Genomic DNA, 27,205 nt, shown 5'->3' with positions numbered 1-27,205 from the left:
CTCGGACCGTGAAGCCGGGCTGACAGACGCTCAGAACCGCCATGACAGCGACCCTCCTGCTGCTGCTGCTGCCGCTCCTCCGCTGCTCCCCCTCGGCCGCAGAGCCGCCGCCCCCCGGCGCTGTCCGGGAGTATTTCATAGCAGCGGTGGAGATCGGATGGGACTACATCCACCTGGACGAGGCGGAACCGGACCAAAGGTGAACACTTCTTTCTGTATTTCAGATAACAGCCTTTATTCTGTTACATTTAGGTAGGCATTTAAATTATTGTGGGTTTACAAAATAATAATAATCAAGTTTTAAATGATTTTCTTGTCAGATTCTATATAAAAGAGCATTTATTCTTTCTCTTCAGAGGGAGAGCCAAGGTGAATCCTCAAAAATACATCAAGGCGGTTTATAGAGAGTACACAGACCCTACATACACAGTCCCAAAGCCCAGAGCAGCCTGGACAGGTAGGTCTCCTCTACAAGTTTCTTGTCAATCAACCTTTCAATCAACCTTTATTTATACAGGTAAATCCCATTGAGCCTCGAGGACTCATTTACAAGAGAGACCTGATTTCAACAAAGAAAGATGACAACAATGGACAACAGCAACAACAATAAGCAGTTATAAAAACTCATACTACATTTTTTTTTCTTTTTAACAAATAGGATGGCTAAAAGGAAAAAGGTAACAAAACAAAAAAACAGCTAGATTCCAAGACAAATGTATAAGCAGATGTTTAGCAGATGTTTGAATTATCATCTCCTGAGTGAGTGCATATCACTCGCCTCTGTTCCTGCCAGAGGTTTGGACTAAGATCATCCCAAGTCTGCTGAGAAAGGACAGAGTTGTAGCCGTTGTGTCATTAAAATAACCTGATGCTGCATCATGAGACGTCACCTTCAAAGTATGCGTTGGGCATGATTCCCAGCCCAGTATCTACAAAATTGGCTGAGTTATCCATGTTTGTCTTTCCTAAAATCAGTCGGCTGTGGCAGACATCTTGAATTGGTTTGACTTCAAAAGTTAATCAGTTGTAGATGTATACTCATTAATTACTTTCTGAGATTATCATTCAAATCCATTCAATGGGCAATGAGATATTTTGCTAACAGACAAACATGAGTTGACGCCAACAATAAATGTCAAAGATTTAAGCAAAATTATGTGTAGACATCAGTTTGTGTTTGGGAACATGCTCAGCCACTAGCACTTCAAATTTTACCTCAATAACTATAAATATGGTTGAGTTATAATCATTTATACGTCTCCTGGGTTCAGCTTTCTGTGGCGGCCATCTTTAATTGAATTGACTCCAAAAGTGATTCAGTTGTAGATGTGTCTTCGATGAATACTTTCTAAACATGTCGTTAAAACCAGTCTACTGGTTCGTGCAATATCTTGCTAAGATACAGACGCATGCACGGCCTTTAGCGGGTGGCGATAACTACTAGAGGATTCTATTTGTGAACAACAGCGCTGGAGAGTTCTTTACAAAAACAACCATGTCAGATTTGTCATGAATCGCTGATAAATCGCTGATAAATGTCTTGTGATGGCAGGTATTCAAGGACCGGTGATTGTCGCGCAGGCTGGTGAAAAAGTGACAATCCACTTTAAAAACTTAGCTTCTCAGCCGTACAGCATCAGCCCTGTGGGGATCACCTACTGGAAGCAATCTGAAGGTAAAGAACTCATCTCACCTCTCAATATATATATTTTAATCCTTTATTTAACTGGTTCTCAAACTGGGGTTTGCAAGCCAATGCTTGGGGGTTTAAACAAGCACATAGATGTTTAACAATCTGTTAAAATACACAAAAATGTGGGAAATAACATCTACTTTATTCAAAATGTTCTGGGGCCTGCTAGCCCGCCCGCTATTTGCATTCCAGCATTGATCAGTTTACAAATGAAGTCCTATTACTTGGTCTGACCACTGCTGTTATGATTCTGTTCAGCTTTATGTAACGAGTTTTCTGTAATAATTTGACGAAGTGGCGATACATTTATGTTCATTATGTGAATGAAGTGTTTTTTTGATACTGTTAATTTTCTCAAAACTGTAATTTTTGGAAGTTGAAATTAAAAATTGTGTTAATTAAGTGTGTCTTGAATGAAAAATACCCCATGTTTAAAAGTATAAAAATTGTATTAACACTATTAAAGAACAGGTCTTAAGTATTTGTGTTACACAAATATTTTCATTGCATTAAAGAGACAAATTGAAGAGAATTATTTAATAAAAATAAGGGTTATGAGGTGGTCCCTGAAACTTTTTCTCCCGTGAGGGGAATCCAAAAAAGTTTGAGAACCCCTGCTTTATTTGATGTGCTGAACAACAAGTTGAGCAGATCACTCAGCATTCTTTTCTTTTTGCTCAAATAAGGAGCAGACCTGACTCACTTTTGTTTGACTCGCATCGTTGAGCGTTGAAGTGATGCTCACGTTGCGCTGCACATGACACAGTGGAAAAATATAGGCAAAGGCTCAACGACGCTTTAAGCTCAGTGCTACCACGACGTACCTCCACATGGTCTCACTTAAGACTGAATTTATTGTTATAAGCTTGCAATAAACTCTTAAAGGGGGATTTTACCTGAATATAATCAAACTGTTTCCAAAAGGATACCAAAATAGGTGCAAATTGGAAGTCGTTCTTGTTAGAGTAATTTAAAAAAAAAAATGTTGCAAACTGCTCGTGAATTAGGAAACGATGCCAAAAATAGATCGCCTCCTCGTTCTTTAGAAATGACAAAAAGCAACGGTTATCATTATCTCATGTGTGCAGATATTCTGCAGGCTGCGGGGACAAACAGTCGGTCTTGTCTTCAGCTGTATACAAAGCAGACTTTTGCACTCATAAGTAGTTTTTTTTTTGTTGTTTTTCCAAGTTAATCTCTTTTACAGAAAGTGCTGGCGTATGTTCTAATGCTCTCAGACCGTCACATCTTGTAAGCAGCTCGTGTCTTCTTGTTACAGCTTCCAATAAAAAAAGCTTTTCATAATCTGAAAAGCTGCTCCGGTCACTTCTAGGAACGAGGGTTTGAGGGGCAGATTAAAAATGTCCTCGCTGTGATGTTGAAGCTGAAAATGTTGCAGCCTGTGTCGTTGCGCCATATTGTTGAGCCAGAACAAGGCAGTGTGTATTTATCATGTTTCTTGTAACATCACAAGTATTAGTGTACCGTATTTTTTGGATTGTAAGGCGCATTAAGCAAAACAAAACAGTCAAATAAGTCAAACTTTATTCAACTCATTCACAATAACCACATAAAGTCAGTGTGAGGTCAGTAAGCACAACCAGTATTAATACATAAGGTACACCGGATTATACGGCTATCTGTTGATTTTTGAGAAAATTAAAGGATTTTAAGTGCACCGTATAGTCCGAAAAATATGGTAATTTGTGTCCTGTTAAGATGCTTTCCATTCTATTTATCACCAAGTAATGATAGTTTTTCTGCTTTATTACACTTATTTTCCTTCCAGGAGCTGGATATGATGACTCCACAGCAGGGCAGGAAAAGGAGGATGATGCCGTCTCTCCTGGAGGATACTATGAGTATGTCTGGGACATCAGCCCAAAAGACGGTCCAACCATCGACGACCCCGACTGCCTCACCTACTCGTACTCATCGCAGGTGGACACGGTCCGAGACATGAACTCGGGCCTCATTGGAGCCCTGCTCATCTGTAAACCAAGTCAGTGAGCCGCAGCAAAATAAACAATATTCCTTAAATGTCACACACAGACGACAACTCTAAAAGAACATCATATATTTGCATATGTTGTTTAGGAATAATTCATTTGACCTTTATTAAATTAACTTCTATATTCTCATCAATCAACTGGACTACTTTTAATGGAACTCTGAAAGTATTCATTGAATAGACATCTACAGCTAATGGTCTTTAGGAGTCGACCTAATTCAAGATGGCTGCCACAGCCAATTGACAAAAAAAAAAACAGACAGATGAGCTTCACGCTGAATATTATTATTAAAATCTGTAAATGCTTTGTGTCTAAATCTTTCTGCAGGTGTTTTCACTGAAGATGGCCAGCGGAGGCTCCCAGCCTTTGTCCTTCTGTTTGCTGTGTTTGACGAGACTAAAAGCTGGTATGGAGAGATGGGAGAGAGGATAAGCAGAGAGAAGTTCAAGAGGAGCAACAGCAGAAAGAACTACCACACCATCAATGGCTATATCAACTCGACTTTACCAGGTGAAGAGGCTTTCTGCCTCAGAGTGGTTGTTTCAGGAAGGCGTGTTGAAATGTTACGTGTTGGTGACACTGGGCTCCGTGCTACAGGGACTGGAGCGTGTCTGGTCTGAACAGGGGTTTGTCCTTATTTTCTCTTGGTGTGTGTGTGCAGGTTTGACAATGTGTCAGAGTCGAGATCCTGTGTTTTGGCATGTAATCGGGATGGGCACAGCTCCGGAAATCCACTCCATTCGGTTCCAGAGTCACACTTTGCAGGTGAACAAAGGCTCTCAGTATCAGACAGAGTTAAAGCCAGGACTTGACTGCAACTGTTTGACAGTGAACTCTTTCTGGTCTCACCAAATTCTGAGTGTTTGCCACCAATTGACCAGCGAAACCAGTGAAAGGCATAGTCTATTTTTGGTTAGGCTGTGTACATTAGTTTGTTGCCCATCTCCACCCACATCCTAACCACTTTGTCCCACAGCATTTACTACAAAACACCTGTATATAGCACATGTATGTTTACACACTGACTGTAGGAGTTGGAGAAAGTACAGTAGTCCCTCGATTATCACGGGGGTTATGTTCCAGACACCACCGCGATAGGTGAAAAACCACGAAGTAGGAACGCTATATTTATTTTAGTATATATATATATATATATATATATACAGTATTTGGGGTAGAGGCAGGGCAGCCGACTCAGGAACCTAAAGTCCCAGGTTTGATCCCCAGTCATTGCCCATCTCGTGGTGTCTCTGAGTGGGACACCATATCCCCAATTGCTCCCCGGGCACTTTCAATAGCTGCCCACTGCTTCACCTGGGGTTGGATGAGTTAATTGCAGAGAGCCAATTTCACCAGTGTATGTGAACATACAATGATGACAACACATAACACATTATTATTATTATATTTTAAGGCTTTTTAAACTCTTTCCACACTCTTGCAATGTTCTAAACTCTTAAACCTATGCAAGTTAAACAACATATGTATATGTACTGTACAGTACTGCAAAATTTTACTCACCAGCTCTGCAGACCAGCAGCTCAGTTCTGGTCAGGCTTGGTTCTGGTTCGGCAGACCTACCTTGCAGAGACAAAGCCCACCGCCCTGTCCAGGTTGATGTGCACGTGGATAATTGAGCTTCAGAAAGCTTCAGGATTATTTGCAACTTTCCTGCCAGTTCTGTGAGTTTATTAGAGAGATCGTTACTTCTGACTTTACGTTGCAAAACTTTCCCTCCATTTCAGCAGAAGGCAGTGACCGGAAGCACTGTTGGCTTCTGGGTAGTGTAGTTCTTTTGATTGGCGTTGCATTCGGGCCCAAAAAATCTGATGCGACCCAGCCCCAGCCCACAGCCATCATTACCGAACCCCACCTGGACCCGATGAATTAACAGTAATTACAGGTCCAAACCTGGAAATCCCCCAGACATTTTTTTTATTAAGCTTTGACTGCTTATAATTATTAACAGTCAGCAGATGCACGCAGCTAAGGGGGCAGAAGATTGGAGCTGAGGGGGTGTTTGTTCTTTCATGACCTTCAAAGCACATTAAATCCCTGCTTCTGCCTGCATTCTGCATTATTCAGACCCTGCTCTGACATGTCTGCTTGGAGATCTCACCTGTTTGGGTCATCGTCCGCGTGTGTCCTCTGAGTGCAGCGGCTGTACGAATGTCCATTTTGGCGATGAATCGCTTCCTGGCTATATAGTGCCATCTGAAGCTTAACTCAACTTTATTTTAACTCTTTCAAGACCAGTCAGCTCATGGTCAAATGGCCGTGTGTGGCTGGTGATTGTATGGCAAGCCATGTTGGATAGCCAGTCGCACGCATCCGCTGACGCAATCAAAAGCTGGACACCGACCTGGCCGATCCAGCACATTATTAAAGATGACCTCTTTAATAAAGTGAAGTGCTCTGAAAAAATGTATCAGAGCTTTACTGTTAACCCATATTTATCCTATACTCTAAATTGTTTTTAAAGTAGTTGTACAGCAGTTTAGAAAATACATTTTCCTTCTAAAAGTCAGAAGAATCAGACTTTTCTCTGTGTTTAAACATGCACAATAAAGAGTACACATTTCTGAAATGTATTATGTATTTTTTCAGGTTTTGACCCATCGTAAAGTCACAGTGCAAGTGACCCCAATGACTTTCATCACTGCAGAAATGAAACCCACCACTATTGGCCACTTCCTCATCAGCTGTCAGATACATGCTCATAGTCATGGTAAAGAATTTCAAACAGCCTTACTGGTGCAACTATGTTCATCTCTTGATTAGACTCATTTGATCTCATTTAGTAGAGAAGTACCCAGAAATGTTCTCATTGTTCAAACAGATGGGATGAATGCTTTTTTCACGGTGGAGAAATGTCCTGAGCCCATCCCTGTGCCGAAACAAAGCCTTCGCAACGTCAAACACGATGAAGAGGAGGATGAAGACGATTCTGATTATCGTTTTAACACAATATACTTTAAACCCAGAGCCATCAGTGGACAGGAGTCCAATATAAGGAGGCATTTTATTGCTGCAGAAGAGGTGATCTGGGACTACACTCCTCATCTCAAGCCCACAGACAGGTACGGAGAAAGAAAGGGATGAAAAAGAACAGGTGACGAGGCTCTAAACTGATGAGATTTTCTTTCCCACTTCAGTGAACTGCAGTCCAGATATTTGCCTGCAGCTCCCCATCACCTGGACTACAGGTATAAAAAGGTTGTGTACGTGGAGTACACAGATGCCTCCTTCACTCAGAGGAAAAGCAATGTGACAATGCTGCTGGGTCCAACGCTGAAAGGCCAAGTCAACGATCAGATCCATGTGAGTAACGCCAATATCTGAGGAGCGACTGACCTTAAGGTTTTATGTAATACTACAAAGCCCTCAACAACCTAGCTCCTTCTTATATTACAGATCTTATTGTCCCATATTTTCCTAACAGAGCACTTTGCTCTCAGACTGCAGGCTTACTTGCGGTTCCTAGAGTTTCCAAGAGCAGAAAGGAAGAGGATCTTTCAGTTATCAGGCTCCTCTCTTGTGGAACCAACTTCCAGTTTCTGACCATAAGGCTGATACATTGTCCAGTTTTAAGACTGGGATTAAGACTTTTCTTTTTGATAAATCCTATAGTTAGGGTTGACTTGTTATGCTCACATAGGCTTAGCCTACTGAGGACAAACTGACCACATTTCCTTAAATGAATTGCTACAATTGAATAGTTTTCATTTGATACTATTTCTATCTTAACATGTGATTCTTGAACTGCCATTGTTTATCTGTTCCTACCAAATCCAGCTTGTCGAAGCAGATGGCTGCTTGCCCTGAGCCTGTTTCTGCTATAGGTTTCTTCGTCATGGGGGAGTTTTTCCTTTCCACTGTTACCTTCGTGCTTGCTCAAGATGAGTGTTCTGTGATGGAGTTAAACTCAAAGCAGTCTGCTCCTCAGATAATGTTATTAACTTGCTTTTATATATATATATATATATATATATATATATATATATATATATATATGTGAATGTTTCTGTTCGGTGCCTTGAGATGACTTCTGTTGTGACTTGGTGCTATATAAATAAACTGAATTGAATTGAATTCATAAACATCTTACTGAGCCTTCATTTGAATTGATGTTAATTGTTTTTTGTACTTTTTTCCCAGATCATTTTTAAAAACTTAGCTAGTCGCCCTTTTAATATCTACCCCAATGGCCTGACGAAGATCTACCCCCTGCAGAGATCCAGCAATGGTGAGCTGACGTTTTGATATTAATAAACAGACAAAAAATTGGTAAATTTTAGCCTAAAGTTTCAACAGTCCAAAAACATGCATGTTAGGCTGCCTTCAGGCCAAGGCCTCCTTTGCAAAAGAGATCTGTGATCTCAATATTTGCCTGGTTAAATAACAATAAAATAAAACTACCGTAGTCTAAACCTTTGGGACTTTTTAAGGAACTACAAAAGATTTGTTCAAGCTGCAGTTTGTTCGCTGGAAATTGCTTCACTTTAATCTGAGCTGTGAATCAATGGTGAACAGAAGGAAGTGTCCTTTGCTGCAATCACACAAACTGGCACTGTGGCTGCTTCCCACGAGGTTTACAGCACAGTGTTTTGGTTGTTTTTGGCTGTAACCGCTGTAAGAAAATTAGAAAATGGCTGCTTCATTTTCACAGTCATTAATCCAGCTCATAAGTTTTCAAGCCGACCCAATGCGTGTGGCTCAAACAGCGCTGCAAACTGCTAACCGAAACTGGACCAAAGCTCAAGGATTAACAAACAGTAGCAACAAATCTGTTGTGTTTACGTGATGAACTTTTTAATATGATATTTGACAAACAACTTGTAACTTTGTCAAACTAGAAAAATTATCTAGACCAGTGGTTGGCACAGTTCCACTAATCCGTTAACAGCTAATAGCAGAACTTGTTTTTTTAGTGATAGCATTTTTGCTAACTTTGGAAACCATTAGCAGAATTAGCTCCAGCTAAATTAGGTTCAGCCAACTTCAAGTCCGCTAACAAAGTTCACTAGCTTGTGCCTGTCTGTTGTGGGCGTGTCTCGAAGAGTCCATTAGGCTTGCTATTGGCTTACTACCTTACACATGAAAAGATGTGATTGGTTGGCACAACAGCAGCTAGCTGAAGGCACACTATTGGTTTATTACGTGCACACATGATGTGATTGGTCAACGCAGCTTCAACTGAAACAAAGACGCGTGACTCAGATTGAGTGACAGTCGTCTTAACAGTTAGCGGTTTAGGGTTAGCTTCTGCTAAAATAATTTACCTGTTTAGCATTTATCAAAGCTAACTTTTTAGTAAGCGGAATATGGGTTAGTGAAGCAATTTTTTTGTTTAGCTATGCCCACAAGTGCCTGAGTCAAGTTTTAATTATCCAGAAAGAAGAGAGCATGATGGGTCTAAATAACTGTATTTTCTGTCAAGTTTATTTCTTAAAAATTGTATTAGTATCATTTACTGTAAATGTCATTTTTCCCACCTCTCAAAAAAACTGAACATGACCGTTTCTGTATAAAAACAATATATTATACCCAATCCAACAATGTTTAGTCAGGTCATCTGGACTTTTTTTAATTTTTTTATTTTATACCCAAAATTTTAAATCTGTCTCCCATTTTCTCATTTACTTAAAAAATAGACACAACTGGTGACTGTTTGATTGCACAGATAAGGAGATATAACATGGATAGGAAAGCTGCCTGTGATTATATTTAACTTGTTTTCATCCTCACAAACTGATTCAAGCTCACAGTTTGTTTTTTTAATTTGTCTTAATTGACTGCAACAAAATCTACTTAAATCTCATTAAACAGCAGCAGAAGATGACTTGCGCTCCATGGAAGTTCCCCCCCACAAGACATTTGGCTACATTTGGAGTCTAACAACAGACGACGGGCCCTTGGAGGGAGACCCCCAGTGTCTGACCCAGTTGTATCAAAGCACCGTCTCCCCAGAACAGGACTTGGCCTCTGGGTTGGTAGGGACGCTGCTCATCTGCAAACACGACGCCATTGACACCAGAGGACAACTGGTGAGGGAAATGTTCACGCTTCAAAGATGCACAATATGTTTTATTTGATTTGACATTTATTTTCTAATTTCTTGTTGACTACAGCTGGGACCTGATGAAAAGCTTAGCTTGATATTTGCTGTGTTCGATGAGAACAAAAGTTGGTACTTCAAGGAAAACATGCAGAAATCAAGCCTAAGACCTCTCAACGCTACGCACTCTGAATTCTACGAGTCCAATGTCATCTACAGTGAGTTTATTACAAACTTAACATTTCTGTGTTTACTTTTTAAATCAGTGCATCCCATCTTTTGAAGTGGGATTCTGTGGAAAGGTTATAAACAATTAAATTTTAATTTGTTGTAGAAAGCTTTTTATAAGGCCTCAATTTGGAGAAAACTAATTACTCTGACTGAAGTGACGAGCTAACAGCTAGCTCAAGTGGGTCCAAGGTCAAAGTGGATTGTTCTTAAAAATATAAGAGTAGTACGCTGAAATATTTTAGTGCAGTTCAGGCTGAATCAGAAGAGCTACAGCTAGCTGCTGCTGCCACTGTATGTGCTTGCAAATAATCATATAATTTTAAATAGCTGTGTAATGCAAAAAACATGTTGTTTTAAAATGACAGAAGTCCACTTTGATCTGAAATACTCACTGTTCCTTTAAATTGAGGCCATTCGAAGACCTATCTAAAACAGGTGGGATGCTATTTACAAAATCCCCCTTTAAAAGATCTGAACTGTCTCTTTAATGTTTGTTAGTGGAAGTGTTACTATTTTTAAGCAGAAATAAAACCCAAGTCCTGCTTTTTAACTCTCCAGGTATAAATGGCATCATGTTCAGGGGACGTGAGTTCGTCATGTGTCAGACTGATGTCCCCTTCTGGCATGTGGCCAACGTGGGTACCCAGAGTGACTTCCTCTCCGTTTATTTTACTGGAAACCTGTTCCAGTACGAAGGCCTTTACCAGTCTGTCCTCACCCTCTTCCCCATGACTGCCGTAACGGTCCCCATGGAAACGGAACTGATCGGTGAGGTCCAATATTCACATTTACAGCATTTTCCTCAAAAAGAAACTGGCAGCAAGACTTCTAGTGGGTATTGATGCATATAAGTGCTGAGTTTTGGACCATTTGTGCACAAAGATGTCAAACTGATTCCCAGTACAAGCACAAGTACCATAAATTCCAGACTATAAGCTGCTACTTCTTTCACACTCTTTGAACTATGTGACTTAAACAATGCTGCAGCTAATTTATGGATTTTTTATTTTTATTTGACGGGCTAACGAGCTTCCTGACGCCAAAACGTTTAGCATCGTCACACTCGGGTGCTCACAGAGCTGCCTAATACGCGACTCTCTTGGGGGTTGGGTCCTCGTGACTCAGTGAGACTACCTGTATAAATAACAGTTTTTAAAAATCTGACCAATGAAATTACTGAAGAGATCACAGTGGATCAATGAAACCAAGTTTCATTGATCCAATGTCCATTGGTTTTATTGTGCAGCTTATATACAGTATGTCTGTGGTGTGCAGGAGGAAGATAAAGATAGTAGTCAATGACTCCTAGACTACTGTTTGTTTGTTTGTTTGTTTGTTTTTTACCAGCCGTATTACCGGCACTGTTCAAAAAATAATAATTTACTGTACGTATTTGTGTATGTTACCGGTACGTATTGAATTAAAAGTTTAAAAAACATAGACATCCATGGCTTTTAGACTAGTGTGGCCTATATGTACAAAAAAAAAAAAATATATATATATATTTTTTGTGGGCAGGACTTATATTCGGGTGCGCTTAATAGTCTGGAAATTACGGTAACTTTAATATGGAAATAGATTAACTCACCAAACACGGAAGGTAATTTGTCGTTTTAAGTTTCTCTTTTTTGTCTCACAGGTGAGTGGGAGATAAGTGCATTTGACAGCAGCCTCAAGAGCCGGGGCATGAGCATCCGCTACACTGTTCTTCCCTGCAACAACGGAGAGCTCTCGCTTGTTGATGATGACGTGGCTGAAGATATCTCCGATTACTACGACCAAATCTTTCTCCAGCCAAGAGGCGTAAGACCTCAGAATGGCACAGTGTTGGTCCGCGTGTGCAAGAAACCCGTTGCTAACGAGACTCGTGGTCAGAATGTCACGATGGATCAAACTGAAGGTGTTAGCTCTGCATGTGAGCTGAGGAGAGTGCCGGTGACATCACTAAAAAAGATAACACCTCCTCTAGATGCAGGAATCCCAAAGGATGTCCTGGAAAAAATAGAAAAAGATGGGAAATGGACAGCTGCTGAAAATCTGGCTGAACTTGGGGGAAGCAGACGGAGAAGACAGACAGGAGGTGCAAATTCTGGGATCTTAAATGAAGAAATTGTGTTTAAAAATGCTGCAGAACATGTAGAAAACATGACTGAGACTGCTTCAAAATCCAAGCTTGAAGGAAGGAGTGGAATACCAAATGTAAAGAAAAGGACTGTACCTAACGAGAGCAATGATATCTTACTGAACAGTGAGGAATCGAAGGTCTCAGCTGAAGATGTAATCTCTTCAGAATTCATGGATGAAAACTTTGTGCCACAAAACCACATTTTTGCTGAACCCGTGAGGCTTCCAGATGACCTGCTGGATCTGGATTACAACTTCACTGATGCTAACTTAAATCAGATTGATCTGGCATTGGAGTACGATGACTACAAGGAGGAGGTACTGCTACTTCTATGTATTTATTAAGTGTAGTGTTCAATACTGTAATTCAAAGTGCTCGCGTCACCAGAATTATTGCTGTATTTGCAGGTGAACAGTTCATCAGAAGTGTTTGGTTCAGATTACATGGACCTGCGTTCAGGAGAACTCAGACCCCGCCTTTACTACATCGCTGCGGAGGAGATCGCCTGGGACTACGGCATCAAGAAACCACATCAGCTCATCCACCAGGAGTAAGAACGGCACCAGTTTTCCATACAGGAACTTAAATACACTGTCCTATTGGGCTGAGCACATACAACTCTTGCTCATATGAGGCAACAGAAATTTAGAGCAAAGATAGAAAGAAAACACTAAAAACTACACAGACTACCATAAATAAATAAAAATAATTCTACAACAAACCAAGAACCAACAGTACCACAGGCCTGTGCCACCAGAAGTACAAAGCAAGAACTAATCCCACTGATTCAAACTGAAGCTGTAGTTTTTAGGTCTCTGTCGAATGCAAATTTAATTTTAAGGCGTCTTGTGGCCCAGTTTCTGATGCCCTGCTTGTTTAGTGTCATTTATGTCTTACTGTAGCTATTCAGTTCTTTTGTTTTTTGGTTACATTGAAAAAAAAAGTCCCATTTTGATTATTTTGTTTCATGTTTAGCATCTTTTAGTGGTTATTTTACATCTCTTTATTGTCCATTTGCATCCTCTGCGGCATTCTATATCTGTGTATGGCATTTTTTGTTGGTCCCATTTAGGTTGTTACAATTATTTGTTTTATTTCGTCTTATGAGCCTTGACTTCAAACCTTTTGGGCAGGGCTTAATTTTTAAACCGATCAATGGTGGAATGCAAATAGCAGGCGGGCCATCCGGGAGTGGGGGGATCTGGGGGTCCTTCCACAGAAAATTTTGAATAAACTAGATGCGATTTCCTGCATTTTGGTGTATTTTAACAGGTTGTTAAACATCTATATTTACCTACATTTGTAAACACTCCACTTCTGTCAAGCATCCTACACCCTCCCCTTTACTTGGTGGTTCCAAGCTCAACACTGTACCTACTCGTTGTCTGACTCCACATGTGAAACCTCCAGGTGCCTTTTCATGGCAGCTGTGGGCTCCTGCCCGCGTACGACTGCCTGATTAGCTCGGTACATACTATAGAAGAATGTCGCTCCAAACAGCACTCACCCCCACCACTCTTAGGGGCGGAGATTTTTTAAGGGTAGATGCGGAAATGAAGAGGCAGATTGTATGTGGCTGTTGTGTTTAAAATTAGTGTTTATGTTTATTTTCAGTTTACGTATCCAATACAAGTTTTATTCATTCAAGGCAGTCAGATTTGTTCATAACTTTATTATTAAGCTTACGCCTGAGAGTTACCGGAGCCAAGCAAACAGTTACCGGAATGCACCCTGTCAAAATAAAGAGAGTTCCCGGATCCTCTTATGGCAAGATCCGTCTCAAATTAATCACTGCTTCTGGGGTTTTTAATTTACGCCATTCTGGTTCATTAATTCATGTGTTTGCAGGACGTATAAAGTTTATTATTAAATTATTTAGCAGTTATTTAACATTAAATTATATGCACAAAGAAGTTTAAGACTTCTCGTGATTCCGACAGACGACAGTGCTATCAGGTCATTAATGGAAATGGCGGTCATAAAATTCAAGTTGCTCACAAATCATACTATAATTTGTTACATGACAACATCTGACTATGCAACCAGTAGATTTAAACCCTGCTGTGTTCCTTTCTTCAGTGAGATGCGTCGAGGAATGAGGAAGTTCCTGCCTGAATATAAGAAGGTGGTGTTTCGAGCTTACAGAGACAAAGACTTCCTGCAGCCTGTGAGCAGAGGAGAGCTTCAAGAACACCTGGGAATCTTGGGACCTTTCATCAGAACGCAAGTTAATGATCTCCTCACCGTGAGTGTTTCTGCACCCTTCCTGTTAGCACCCTTGTTGTTGTTCGTGTTGATTTGTCTCCTGACGTATCTTGTCCTAACTCAGGTGGTTTTTAAGAACAATGCAAACAGGCCTTACTCCTTTCATCTTCATGGCGTGTACGACCGAAGTCAGGGGGCAGGCGCTAAACAAGCCACCTCATCCTCTGCTCCACCTGGGCTTCCCGGAGAGCCTGTTCCACCAGGAGAAGCTCGGACTTATAACTGGAAAATAAGCAAGAAACAGGGACCCACTGATCCAGAGTTTGACTGCAAGACTGGAGCTTATTACTCCACTGTCGATAAGGTCTGCTGCAGTCTAACTAGCACATATCTGCTGTGGATTTACTCCACTAACATCTTAATTCAGCATTAAACGTTGACTTTTTAAAATGTATTTTCTATACACAGGAGAAGGACCTTCACTCGGGTCTGATCGGTCCACTGGTGGTCTGTAAGTCTGGTACCCTGAAGACCCATGGGAACACACAGCCGGACATCCAGGAGTTCTCTCTGCTCTTCCACACCTTCGATGAAACTAAAAGCTGGTACCTGGAGGAGAACCTGCAGCGGTACTGTGCACCACCCTGTCAGGTCAGCCCCAAGGATTCCTGGTACCAAACCAGCAACAAGTTTGCAGGTGAATGATCAAACCTGGAAAATTCACTCCTACTGTCTGAATCTTGTCTTTTTTTTATCTAAAATAATGCTCGTGTGTTCCTCGTCAGCAATAAATGGTTACGTGGCAGAGACTCTTCCTGGTTTGCTGGTGGCCCAGCATCAGCCGGTGAGGTGGCACCTCCTGAATGTGGGAGGTGACAGGGAGTACCATGCCGTGCACTTCCACGGTTTGCCTTTTACTCTTCATGCTAAAGAAGAACACCGTTTGGGAGTCTTCACCCTTTTTCCTGGTGAATACAGAACTCGAACATTTTGTTGCAATAATCTTAAAAACATGGCAGTATCGTCCGCGGCTCATTCTTACATTTCATTAAAAAGATTCAGTTTATCTTTAACATGTAAAACAGTGTTTTTCTTAACAGTGTGTTGACCTATAATGTGTTTTCATAAAGTACAATAAAAATTAGCTGTTTTTTATTTAAATGGGACATTCTCTGTCTATGTCCATATCTCTCCAGTTTTAGCTTCTCTCCAGTGGCTCCCTGTCAAATTCAGAATTGAATTCAAAATCGTACTTCTAACCTACAAAGCCCTCAACACCCAAGCTCCATTTTATTCAATATACTTTATTGATCCCCAAGGAGACATTTCATTTCAGTACATCCTGCCAAGACAACATACATTAATTCAACCTTTATTTAAACAGATAAGTCACATTGAGCCTCGAAGACTCATTTACAAGTCAGACATGGGGGGGACAAGATGTCTAGGACTGCAGCCGCAGGAGCAGAGTGACCTTTCATACAGAGATAAGAAAAGAAAAACATGATGAAGGAAATATATTAAAAAAAGCTCTCTCACACCGTGTCCTTGGACACAGGCCACTTTGTGAAGAAGTGGAAAAAACTCTACCTCAGCAAAAAGAGCAACATGGATAGACATAATACAAATGCATTTGGAGTGGGTAGGGGTGGGGGTCCCAGCACAGCCACCAGGCGAGCGCATCCCTTTGACACCTTCACATCTCCTAGGATGCTGCACCAGGAAGGCAACAAAGGGAGCCAGCAAAAGCATCCATTATATTACAGATCTTATTGTCCCATATTTTCCTAACAGAGCACTTCGCTCTCAGACTGAAGGCTTACTTGCGGTTCCTAGAGTTTCCAAAAGCAGAATGTGAGGAAGATCTTTCAGTTGTTAGGCTTATCTCTTGTGGAACCAACTTCCAGTTTCTGTCTGTGAGGCTGACACATTGTCCAGTTTTAAGACTGAGCTTAAGACTTTCCTTTGGGATAAATGCTATAGTTAGGGTTAGCTTGTTATGCTGCCTTAAACTCAGACTACTAGAGAACAAATTGACCTCATTTCTTAAAATGAATTGTTACAAATGTTACAACTATTGAATTGAATTGTCTCATGGGATGCTTTGTACATATCCTTCCAGGTGTTTTTGGGACGGTAGAGATGCGACCCCCCACAGTCGGGACATGGCTGGTGGAGTGCACCATAGGAGACTACCAGCTGGCTGGAATGAGGGCCAAACTGTTGGTGTATAATCCACGTAGGTGCATCCATGTGACATTTCATGTCTAGAGGGAACCACACCACAACAGCTCTGCAGAGCCAGAAGAAAGTGGAGGATTTTCTAAACATTGTTTTAGTTGGTCTTGATTTTAGGGCCTTTATTTTTATTCTCTCTATAGTTTCTACTGTTTTGTTTCCTAGTTGGATTTCTTAATATTGTGTCTTGGTTTGAGCATCTTTTTCAGTCCGATAGTTATTTAGCTCTGTGTTTTAAAGGTTATTTTACTTCGCATTTGTTTTTAATATTATTTGTTCTTATTTCAATCTTTTTTGTGTTATTTTGTGTTTCTTGGATGATCGTTTGGTAGAATAACCCTCCTTTACAGCAGATAATAATGTAATTGCTTTTATATGAGTGTGTGCATGTGTTCATTTGTTTGCCTGTTAGCTAAATAATTTTTCAAGCCAAGAATGGATTTTAATGAAAGTAATCATCAGATTTACGTCTAAAAATGATTCACTTTTGGAGTCAGATGTGTTCCAAATGGCTAATTGACCATATAAAACACAAACTTAAACTCAACGATACCTGTTAGACAGAGGTCTTTGAAACTTCAGCGTGCTTTTTGTCAGGGATATTCTACTTTATCTCAATATCTGATTACGTCAAAGGCTTTTCCACAACGTTCACACTGTGAACTCAGTACAGAAGTATTGTTAAAACGTCACAAACTGACAAAAATATTTGAGGTTTCAGTGGTTATAGAAATGTAAAAACACTGAAATGGACATTATGGAAAATTATGTTGTTTCTTCTTATCTTCTAAAGCTGGTCAGAAAATGTCTTTAAGGAATTTATACCTGTAATTTTGTCCTGTTTTACTAAAATGTTATGTTTTTCTTAAATGCAGAATGTGCCTTTCCTCTGGGAATGACATCCGGAAGAATTGAAGACTCCCAAATCACAGCATCAGATCACATAGGTAAGATATTTTTGGGGTTTGTTTGCAACAAGACAAACACTGAACATCAAGAGGAATAAAGCAGTCCACCTAAGATTAAATGTTTTTACCTTTCCGAAGTCTAAAACTGGGAAATGACTCACAGCAAGCTGGATAAGGATCACGTATATGTTTCCATGTGCAGGTTACTGGGAGCCGAGGCTGGCCAGGCTGGACCAGACCGGTATGATCAACGCCTGGATGGGAAAAAACAGCAAGTCATGGTTACAGGTCAGACATATAACTTTCAGATCTTTCATGCTTAATCTTGAATGTTTTTTTTTCCTAATGTTCCTAAAACAAGTTCTGGCACATGATATTATTGCCCTTCTTGTTGCCTTAGTGTAAATTGTAACACAGTGAATGTGTGTGTTCAGGTTGATCTGCAGACGCCCACCCTGCTGCACGCTGTGCAGACGCAGGGAGTCAGATCAATGCTAAAGGATCACTTCATCATATTGTTTACCGTCTCCTACAGCCTGGATCTAGAGACCTGGACCACCTACAGAGGAAACAGCTCCACGAACACCATGGTTTGTTCACAAGCCTGAGCATCATTTCAATAAGGCCAAAGTTCATACATTAGTTCTGCATCATAGCAGAGACTGACTCTATAACACAATTTTAGGCAGCCATTTTCTTTAAATAACAACGTAATGTAGCTTAAGTGCATGCTTTGTTGTACTAAAGAATGTCAGATTGCCCAACTCATTAGGTTGTGTGTTTCTTGTAGAGCTTTCATAGCAACATGGACAGCTCCAGGGTAAGAGAAAACAAGTTCTCTCCACCGTTTGTGGCTCGCTACGTCCGGATCCATCCACACCACTATTCGCAAAAGCCCGCTGTCCGAATGGAGCTGCTGGGATGTGATCTCAACAGTAAGATGCACCAGCTGGGACAGCTTCAACCAGATCATGTGAAGGCTCTGAGAATGACTCAGCTCTTGTGTTTGTGTGACCAGGCTGCTCCGCGCCCCTCGGGCTCCAGAGGAGGTTGATTCCTGACAGCAGCTTTAGCGCCTCATCGTTCCATTCGTCTCTGCTGCGCTCCTGGAGCCCCAGCCTCGCCCGGCTCCACCTGAGTGGAGGCGCCAACGCCTGGAGGCCAAAAGTATGTTCACATTCAATATACAGTAGTCCCTCGTTTATTGCGGGGGGTTACGTTCCAGACCTCTCGGCAATAAGTGAAAAACCGCAAAGTAGAAAAAGATAGATTTCTGAGTTGAAACAACAAACCAAAACAGTTCAGTCAACTAAAAAAATTAAATCAACTAAACTAAAGCAAAAGTTTATTTAGCAAGCGTTTATTCACCATGATATCTTGATAATGTTTAGTCGCTCTACTTAAAATTTTAAGTTGAGTGAGTAGTAATATCTTTTTACTCACCAGCTCTGCAGAACACAGCAGCTCTGTTCTGGTCCGGTTCTTCTCTCCTTTGGTTCTGATCAGTTCTCTGCAGCTCTTGTTTACTGAGATGCTTTTAGAGCCAGACCATCGGATAGTCAGTACAGAACCACACAATGGTCCCAATTGAGTCCAAATCCGGATGAAAAAAGTACCGGTGAGCTCCAGAGAAAACACCGGACCTCCAAGCGACACCTCCCCGCTCGAGAGGCCTCATGGGCCTGCAAGCAGCACTAAGATTGACCAATGAGCCTGGACTGAAAGTCCGGTTCTGGTCCAATTCCCAGTCGGTTCCGTACAGCTCTCTCCATCCACTGAGCCCTGAAGTCACTATGAATAAGGATTGAACTTTTTTGGATCAGATCAAAACTTTCCCTCCATTTCAGCAAAATGCAACTTTGTCTTCTGGGTAATGTAGTTCTTTTTTGACAGGGGTTACAGTATAAGCTTATTGAAAGAAAACTACAAAATGGCGATGCCTGTCTGACGTTTTTTTTTTCGTTAACTTTTTACTATATCCCGTACTGTCCCAATCAAGTGAGTAACACAGTATTAAAGTTTAAAATTGTGTGTCATATACAATTTTTTATTTGATTTGTCGTGTACAATCTTACTTTGAAAATCCGAGAAAGTCTGCAAAAGTCGAACTGTGAAGTAGCGAGGGACTACTGTACAATTCAGGGATGTCTAACAAACAAAAAGAAGATATTTATGGCAGAAAGATATATTTTCACTTCAGGAGAGACAATCTGCTCTCTAATAATTAGCAGTATTTGGAGCAGAAATCGCAACATAATCTAAAGAAAATTAGTATTTAGGTGTAGTTTGACAGTGCACGTTAATAAAGTGAATTATTTTGTTAAGGGTCTCCCAGTAGCAGAACCACAGATCGAGAATCAGGTTGTATAATATCCATCCATTATCTTTTACCCGTTTATTCCATTTTGGGTCACGAGGGTCGCTGGTGCCCATGTCCAGCAATCACTGTGCGAGGGGCGGGGTACACCCTGGATGGGTCGCAAGTCCATCACAGGGCCACACAGAGACAAACGACACAAACAACCATTCACTCTCTCATTCACACCTAGGGACAATTTAGAGTTACCAATCAGCCTAACATGCATGTTTTTGGTCTGTGGGAGGAAACCGGAGCACCCAGAGAAAACCCACGCATGCACGGAGAGAACATGCAAACTCCACCCAGAAAGGCCCCTGGACCGGGGTTTGAACCAAGGACCTGCTCGCTGAGAGGCAGCAGCTCTACCAGTTGCGCCACCGTGCTGCCTGTTGTATAATATGTTGAGTAATTATTGAAGAAAATTGTTCAAAATGAAGCACTGGTCTTCTCTCATCACGCCTTGTATCCATAACACTTCTCAAAGAACAGCAGTGAAGGATCAAATTTAAGAAAGTGATCTGTTAGTAGTAAAGTTAAATGTTAAGATCTGGCTATGAAATGTTTCAAATATTCAGAGTCAGAGTCAGAGAGTCAGAGTTTCTTTATTGTCATTCGCACCTCATGTGGTACATGTGGTGGAGCGAAATTATGTACGCAGGGTCCCAGTTACATCCAACAATAAAATGTATAAGAAAAACAGTAATAACATCTAAGATATGAACTAAGAAAAACATCAACTAAATATACACTAAGCACTCATAACATAAAACATTGAACATCAGCACAAACATGAACATGAGTCTGTGAGCAGATGTGCACGCATGAACACATCAACATTGAAACAGATCAGCAGCAACATTGAAACAGATCAGCAGCAACATGAAACAGATCAGCAGCAGCATGATATGGTTTTTCACAGTGATTATTCTAGTTAGAGATTCATGAGTCTAACAGCCTCAGGGTAGAAGCTGTTCCTCAGTCTAGTGGTTCTACACTTAATGCTCCTTAACCTCCTTCCTGAGGGGAGTGGGGCAAAAAGTGTGTGTGCTGGGTGGGTGGGGTCCTTAATGATGCAGGTGGCCCTCTTCCTGCATCTGGAGGTGTAGATGTCTGTGATGGTGGGGAGACTGATTCCAACAGATTTCTGTGCAGCCTTCACCACTCTCTGCAAAGCTTTTCTTTCTGCAGCTGTGCAGCCTCCATGCCACACATTGATGCTCGAGCACAGGATGCTCTCCACTGCACACCTGTAGAAGGAGGTGAGGACTGAGCTTCCCAGACCAGCTCGCCTCAGCCGCCTGAGGAAGTAGAGTCTCTGATGAGCTTTCTTGATCAGGCTGGTGGTGTTGTTGCTCCAGCTGAGGTTGTCATTCATGTGTACACCCAAGTACTTGTAGCTGGAGACCACTTCCACCGCAGATCCTCTTATGTTCAGGGGGGTGTAGGTGTTTTTGTTCCTTCTGAAGTCCACAATCATCTCCTTTGTCTTCTTCACATTGATGTGAAGGTTATTCTCTCTGCACCAGCTCTCCAGGTGTTCCACCTCCTGCCTGTAGCTGGACTCATCATTGTTTGTGATGCATCCCACCACCGCTGTATCATCTGCAAACTTTACAATGTGACAGCCTGGATGGGTAGCTGCACAATCATATGTGAGCAGAGTAAACAGAAGGGGGCTCAACACACATCCCTGAGGAGAGCCAGTGCTGAGGGTTATGGTGGAGGAGGAGAGGTTGTGGATCCTCACTAACTGTGGTCTGTTTGTTAAAAAGTCTAGTACCCAGTTGCAGATGGAGGGGCTTAGTCCTAGTGTGGATAGTTTGTCCATCAGGGTTTGGGGGATCATGGTGTTGAAGGCAGATGTGAAGTCCACAAAGAGCATACGGACGTAAGAGTTTTTCTGCTCCAGGTGGTTGAGTGCAGTGTGGACCACAGAGGAGATTGCATCCTCTGTTGATCGGTTCTCACGGTATGCATACTGATGAGGGTCCTCGTTGATGTTGATGGTTGTTTTGATGTGAGTCATGACCAGTTTTTCAAAGCATTTAGCGACTATCGGGGTGAGGGCCACTGGCCGATAGTCATTCAGACCAATAGAAGGTGTTTTGTTTTTTTCCATTTTTTTGTCCTCGTTAGCACCACTTGACCTTTATCACAGCAGGATAAGCACCACAGAAGCACATAACCCCCATAAGCTTTTTAACCTTTCTGTTCTGATAGCACGCTCGGCTCATTTCCTCCTCTTCAGCTTATCTTTTTAACGCTTTCCAGAGCTGAACTCTCGAGGTGTGATCTGTCCTTGTGGCTAATTGTTGAGCTGCTATCAATGTTTGCAGGCAGCACTTCAGGCAGAGGTCAGCCACTTTCTGTCAGCTTTTGTCTGGAATAGTTTCCTAAAAACGATTGCCACAGACTGAACAAATACCACAGGCTTATGTAATTAAAAGAATTAACCTAAATAGAAACTATTACTCCCAATATTTATTCTTCATCATTCAAAAACTAGCACTGGATTCCATCAGTTTGATAACATTTTCTTTTTCTAGCTAATGAAATATACTGTCGGTAATTGATGATGGTTCCTCATTTGTATACCGTATTTTTCAGACTATAAGGCACACTTAAAATCCTTTAATGTTCTCAAAAATCGACAGTGAGCCTTATATTCCGGTGCGCCTTATGTATTAATTCTGGTTGTGCTTACTGACCTCGAACCAATTTTATGTGGTACAAGGCGCTGAAAAATGTGTAAAGTTTTGCATTGAGTGTATTGTTTTGTATTTTATGTTACAACTGAACAATGATGAGAGTTATAGTGAATGAGATTAATAACTTAAGACTTATCTGACTGTTTTGTTTCACTTAATGCGCCTTATAGTCCGAAAAATACAGTATGTGAACTTGGATTTAAAGCATCTTCTCCAAACAAATGTTTGCTAAAGCGAAAAGCTGATTTAGTCATTTAGTTCTTAAACATCCAGACACATTAATATGAGTATTACTGACCAATAATGAAGTTTTTCCATCTTATAAACCTTCCTAACCATTTAAGCCTCATCTTTTTTTGTTCATTTGTAAGAAGTCATTCTTTCTGGTAACTGTCTGATTTCTCTTTTTGGCCTTAGAACAACAACCCCCACGAGTGGCTGCAGGTGGATTTGGGGAAAGTCAAACGGATCACAGGCGTCATCACCCAAGGAGCTCGATCCCTGCGGACCGAGATGATGGTGACGGAGTTTTCAGTCACTTACAGCCAAGACGGACACTTTTGGAGCAGTGCGTTGGAGAAAAGCACCCAAACAGTGAAGGTTTGCAGAAAAGTTCATCAGATGGCTTTTCATATGATATGATAACCAATCATATATGTGTTTCTCTTAGTGGATTAGCAGAGGATGTAGTCTGACTTACAGTTTTTATGACTTTATACAAATGAGTGGCATTTCCTTACTGGTTTGTCATTTCTCCTCAGATCTTCCCAGGAAACAATAACCCAGACAAGGAAGCTCTCACTGTTTTCAGCCCTCCCCTGTTTGGTCGCTTCATTCGCATCCACCCCCGCGGTTGGGTCAACGACATCGCCCTCCGTCTGGAGGTGCTGGGCTGTGACACGCTGCAGGGAATCTGACAACCACATGCAGCATGGTTTCCAACTAAAGTTGTTTTTGTTGTTCTGTAGCCAGAAGACTGTTTACATTTTTACTTCGTTTTGTGTTTGCAACTGTGGTATTAAATGAAGAGCATAGTTATTTATGAAGTCCTATTTAAATAAGGTATAATAATGTATAAATTGGAAGTTTTACTTGTGTTTGCAACACACGGATGAGCCAACGTCTTGAAAGTAAGCTTGTGTAAATATTTCAGATTCATATGGATGTATTTTGTTTGACTAATTTTATATTATTGGCGGGGGGGGATGTATTTTTCTGCTTTGTTTAAAATCTAAAGAACTATAAATTTATTAAAGAAATAAATTGCATTTCTTTTCTTTTTTTCTTCATATTTCTGTTCAAACACACACAAACACGAAGTCACTATTGTGGTCAGATATTTACATACACTCACCATGGACATGATTTCATTTTGATTTGGATGGAAGCTTTGGATGCTATAAGGATTACTGTGCTGCACTTTACTTAGACCTGTCCAAAGCCTTAGATACTGTAGATGATGACATCTCATGCCACAAGCTCTCAGATATTGGCTTCTCAGATCACACTGTTGGCTGGTTCTTAAACTATCTCTCAGGTCGGAGACAATTTGCTCGACATAACGGTACTTCATCTAGCTACCTAACGTCACCAAAGGTGTTCCACAAGGCTCAGTTTTAGAACCCACAATTTTTACAATTTATATAAATAATGTAGGTCAAAACATTTCTGACACATCCTTGCATCTCTATGCCGACAACAATGTAGTCTCTTTCTGAGCTAACACAGTTGTCAAGGTTTTCCAGCTTCTACAGTCTGCATTTTCAGTCTGACTTATTCCATTTCAAACTGGTGCTAAATGCTGATAAACCAAAGAGATGTTGTTTTCAAACAGAAAGTTGGTGTTAACATTTCTTCCTCCTATCTCATCCATGCATGGTGTTCCTATTGAGTTTGTGGATTCTTACAAATATTTGGGAATCTTAGTTGATGCACAACTCTCTTTTAAGTCGCATGTCAAAAACTTGATAAAGAAACTGAAATTAAAACTGGGTTTCTTTTTCAGAAATTGATCTTGCTTAACTCTGAATACCAGAAAACGCCTTGTAGCTGCTTTCCTACTGGCTATTGACTATGGTGCAATAAATATTGCATTGTTATTGTATTGTTTTTGTACTATTAGTGCTTAGTGTATTCTTAGTTTTAGCGTATTTCTTAGTTCATATCTTAGATCATACTGGTTTTCTTTACAATTTATACTTTTGTTGGATATAACTGGGACCCTGTGTACACAATTTCATTCGACAAATTAAGAAACTTTGACTTGACTTGATATGCACAGTTTGTGTGGATTAGAGAAAAATCCTAATTTGTTCAGACTTGTGCACCCAATTTTAGTTTTCTAAATTACTGAAGTTGTAAGTTGTTTTGTCATTCCAGCCTGGAAGATCAATGGTTCTAATCAATAACTAGAGAAATTGGATTTCCTGCAAAAATGCAGTGTGAATGCTTATAGCAGAAGAACTTGAAGAGAACCATGAAAATAGCTTTAAAATAATACACTGAAATGTAGCTGAAGTGGAAGAACAAGCCTAAATAAGCAGAAGAACGCAGAAAGAATACATGTTTGCCCAAATAGGTTTAAAGAAGCAGAAATGAATACAAAGTAGTGGAAATTATCTGGATTAAAAAAAGCTCAAATTAGCATAAAAATTGCTAAATATGCTGAAACAGCAGAAAAAGCTGAAAATAGCAGAAAAAATATGAAAGGAGCATAATAAGCTGAAATCAGCAGAAAGAAGTTAATTAGGCTGAAAGTAGCAGAAATTGCCACAAAAAACTTAAGTTTATCAGAAAACAGATAGCTAAGAAATGCTAAAAAGCTAGATGAAAAGGTACTTAAATTATAATAAAATTCTTATTATTATTGTAAAATTATAATCAAAAGCTTAAATTGACAGAAGAAAGCAGAAAGAACATGTTTGCTCAGTTAGGCTGAAAGAAGCAGAAATTAGCACAAAAAGTGGAAATTATCTGAATAAAGCTGAATTTATCAAAGAACAGCTGAAAAGTAGCTAAAAAAACAGAAAGTCCTTAAACTTAAATTACAAGAAGTATGTGGATAGGGCACACTTTTACTGGATTAGGCTGAAAAATGTTGAAATGAGCCCAAACAATGTAGAATTAGCTGAAAAACCTAAAATTAGCATAAAATAGCTAAAGAGTAGCTGAAATAGCATAAAAAGCTGAAAATTGCGCAAATAATCTGAAAGGAGCAGAAAGAAGATAAAAGAAGCAGAAAAATGTTGTAGTTAGCAGAAAGATCCTGAAAGAAGCACAAAACAGCTGAAAAAAACAGCTGAAAGTAGCTGAAAAATGTTTAAATTTGCACAAGGAAGCTGAAAGAAACTGAACCAGAACAAAATGTGAAAGAAGCAGTAAAAGGTTGTAAACATATGTAAAAACTTGAAGGATGTACTCAATTCATTTTCTTTGCGAAAAAAAGTGGCAGAAATGTCAAAAAGCTAAAGTTGCACAAAAGTCATAGCACCCTTCTCCTCAACGAGCTGAACCTTTTGATATTTGATATTTGATATTTGTTGAAATTTGCACAAAAATTGTGGAACAAGAAAGATACAGAAAAATGTACGGAAGAAAAATGGATCACAAAAGTGTGAATGCTTCATAAACATTCACACAATGAGAAGCCCAACATGAATGTGACGTTTGTTTCTTGATGAATGTGTGTCAACCTATGACCACAAGTGAAAAACAAAACATCTTGCCAGAACTTAGCCAGGATCTACCTCAAGAACAACCCAGGCAGGTGCACGAGGACACAAAAGGGACCGTTTGTAGTAAGTGAAAAAAATGTGTATGCTTAAAGTCACACAGTCCAATTCTAAATTTAAATCTTTACAGATAATGTGCATTTTATTGGCTCATGAAGTGTTTGCACTGATTTAGGATTTTTACTTTTAATCCAGTTAAGCATTAAACACCAGTAATGATGTCATCTGATCTAAAATATAATGTTGCATCAAAACAAAATGAGCAGAAAATCTAGCAAAGCAAAATGTCTCGACATTGTATGTGGTGAAGATAAAGGGGGCCCCTTCGAGCATTTGTGCCCAGAGGGTCCTAATCCTGCCTCACCCAGAACATTTTGCCCTTTTTTTAATTTCCTCTTGTCTTCATGGCAGATTACATCTTAATCCGTGTGTCCCTCCTGGCAGAAATAGGAACCAGTTTGCCTCCGACATTGTTCTGTGGCGCTCTGAAATATGCAGCCGGGTTCTAACGGAGGAAGCTGTTTCACAGACAGAAGTGCTGGAAGGGAACTGTTCAGGTCAGCACGGTGCACGCATGCCTCTGTGAGAGCGAGAGTGTTTGTTCTTCACCTCTAACCAAAATGTATCGCCTCAGTATCAGCCAGGAAGTTTCCAGACGAGAGGTGGTGAGGGGGTGGAGGGTAGTGGGGGGTGTTGTGTTTGGAAGACAGAGTGGACAGGACTTGTGTTGGCAGAAAGCTGCCACACTTTTATATCTATGGAAACAAAAACATACTGGCTGTGCTCTCAAAAGCAGGCTCATCTGTGTTCTTCAGCTGGGACGCAGATGAAACACTGGGGGGGGGCACGTTCCAGAGGCCTGCTGCCCAAAGGTGGTCACCTATCAGCTGCTTTTGTGTCCACAGCGTGTGAACGCAGCAGCAACAACAAATCCACG

At 40.6% G+C, this 27,205-nt stretch overlaps 1 protein-coding gene across 1 annotated transcript; it reads left to right on the top strand.

Moving 5' to 3' along the window:
* f8 (coagulation factor VIII, procoagulant component) lies at positions 1-23,732 on the top strand. Its single transcript, XM_037675818.1, has 27 exons — positions 1-199; positions 357-457; positions 1,553-1,675; positions 3,483-3,695; positions 4,033-4,215; positions 4,367-4,470; positions 6,313-6,433; positions 6,545-6,785; positions 6,861-7,026; positions 7,864-7,951; positions 9,535-9,752; positions 9,837-9,981; positions 10,553-10,762; positions 11,634-12,436; positions 12,527-12,669; positions 14,199-14,364; positions 14,449-14,688; positions 14,793-15,021; positions 15,110-15,292; positions 16,447-16,563; positions 17,438-17,509; positions 17,673-17,758; positions 17,905-18,060; positions 18,261-18,405; positions 18,489-18,637; positions 22,955-23,137; positions 23,299-23,732. Exons 1-27 carry the CDS (start codon positions 42-44, stop codon positions 23,452-23,454), a joined length of 4,899 nt encoding a protein of 1,632 aa, XP_037531746.1. The 5' UTR covers positions 1-41; the 3' UTR covers positions 23,455-23,732.
* The last annotated feature ends 3,473 nt before the right edge of the window (positions 23,733-27,205 follow it).

This window comes from Nematolebias whitei, chromosome 4, assembly GCF_014905685.2.
Source record: "Nematolebias whitei isolate Nwh7 chromosome 4, NemWhi1, whole genome shotgun sequence".
Taxonomy (NCBI): Eukaryota; Metazoa; Chordata; class Actinopteri; order Cyprinodontiformes; family Rivulidae; genus Nematolebias; species Nematolebias whitei.
The sequence above is the reverse complement of the archived record's forward strand: the minus strand, read 5'-3'. Positions and strand labels throughout refer to the sequence as shown.

Excerpts from the sequence above, each read along its gene's own strand:
- f8 (XM_037675818.1), top strand. The coding sequence starts at position 42 with ATGACAGCGACCCTCCTGCTGCTGCTGCTGCCGCTCCTCCGCTGCTCC. Across the intron at positions 6,786-6,860 it reads CATCTCAAGCCCACAGACAG|TGAACTGCAGTCCAGATATT; the intron begins GTACGGAGAAAG and ends TTCCCACTTCAG. Across the intron at positions 18,406-18,488 it reads GCTGGGATGTGATCTCAACA|GCTGCTCCGCGCCCCTCGGG; the intron begins GTAAGATGCACC and ends TTGTGTGACCAG.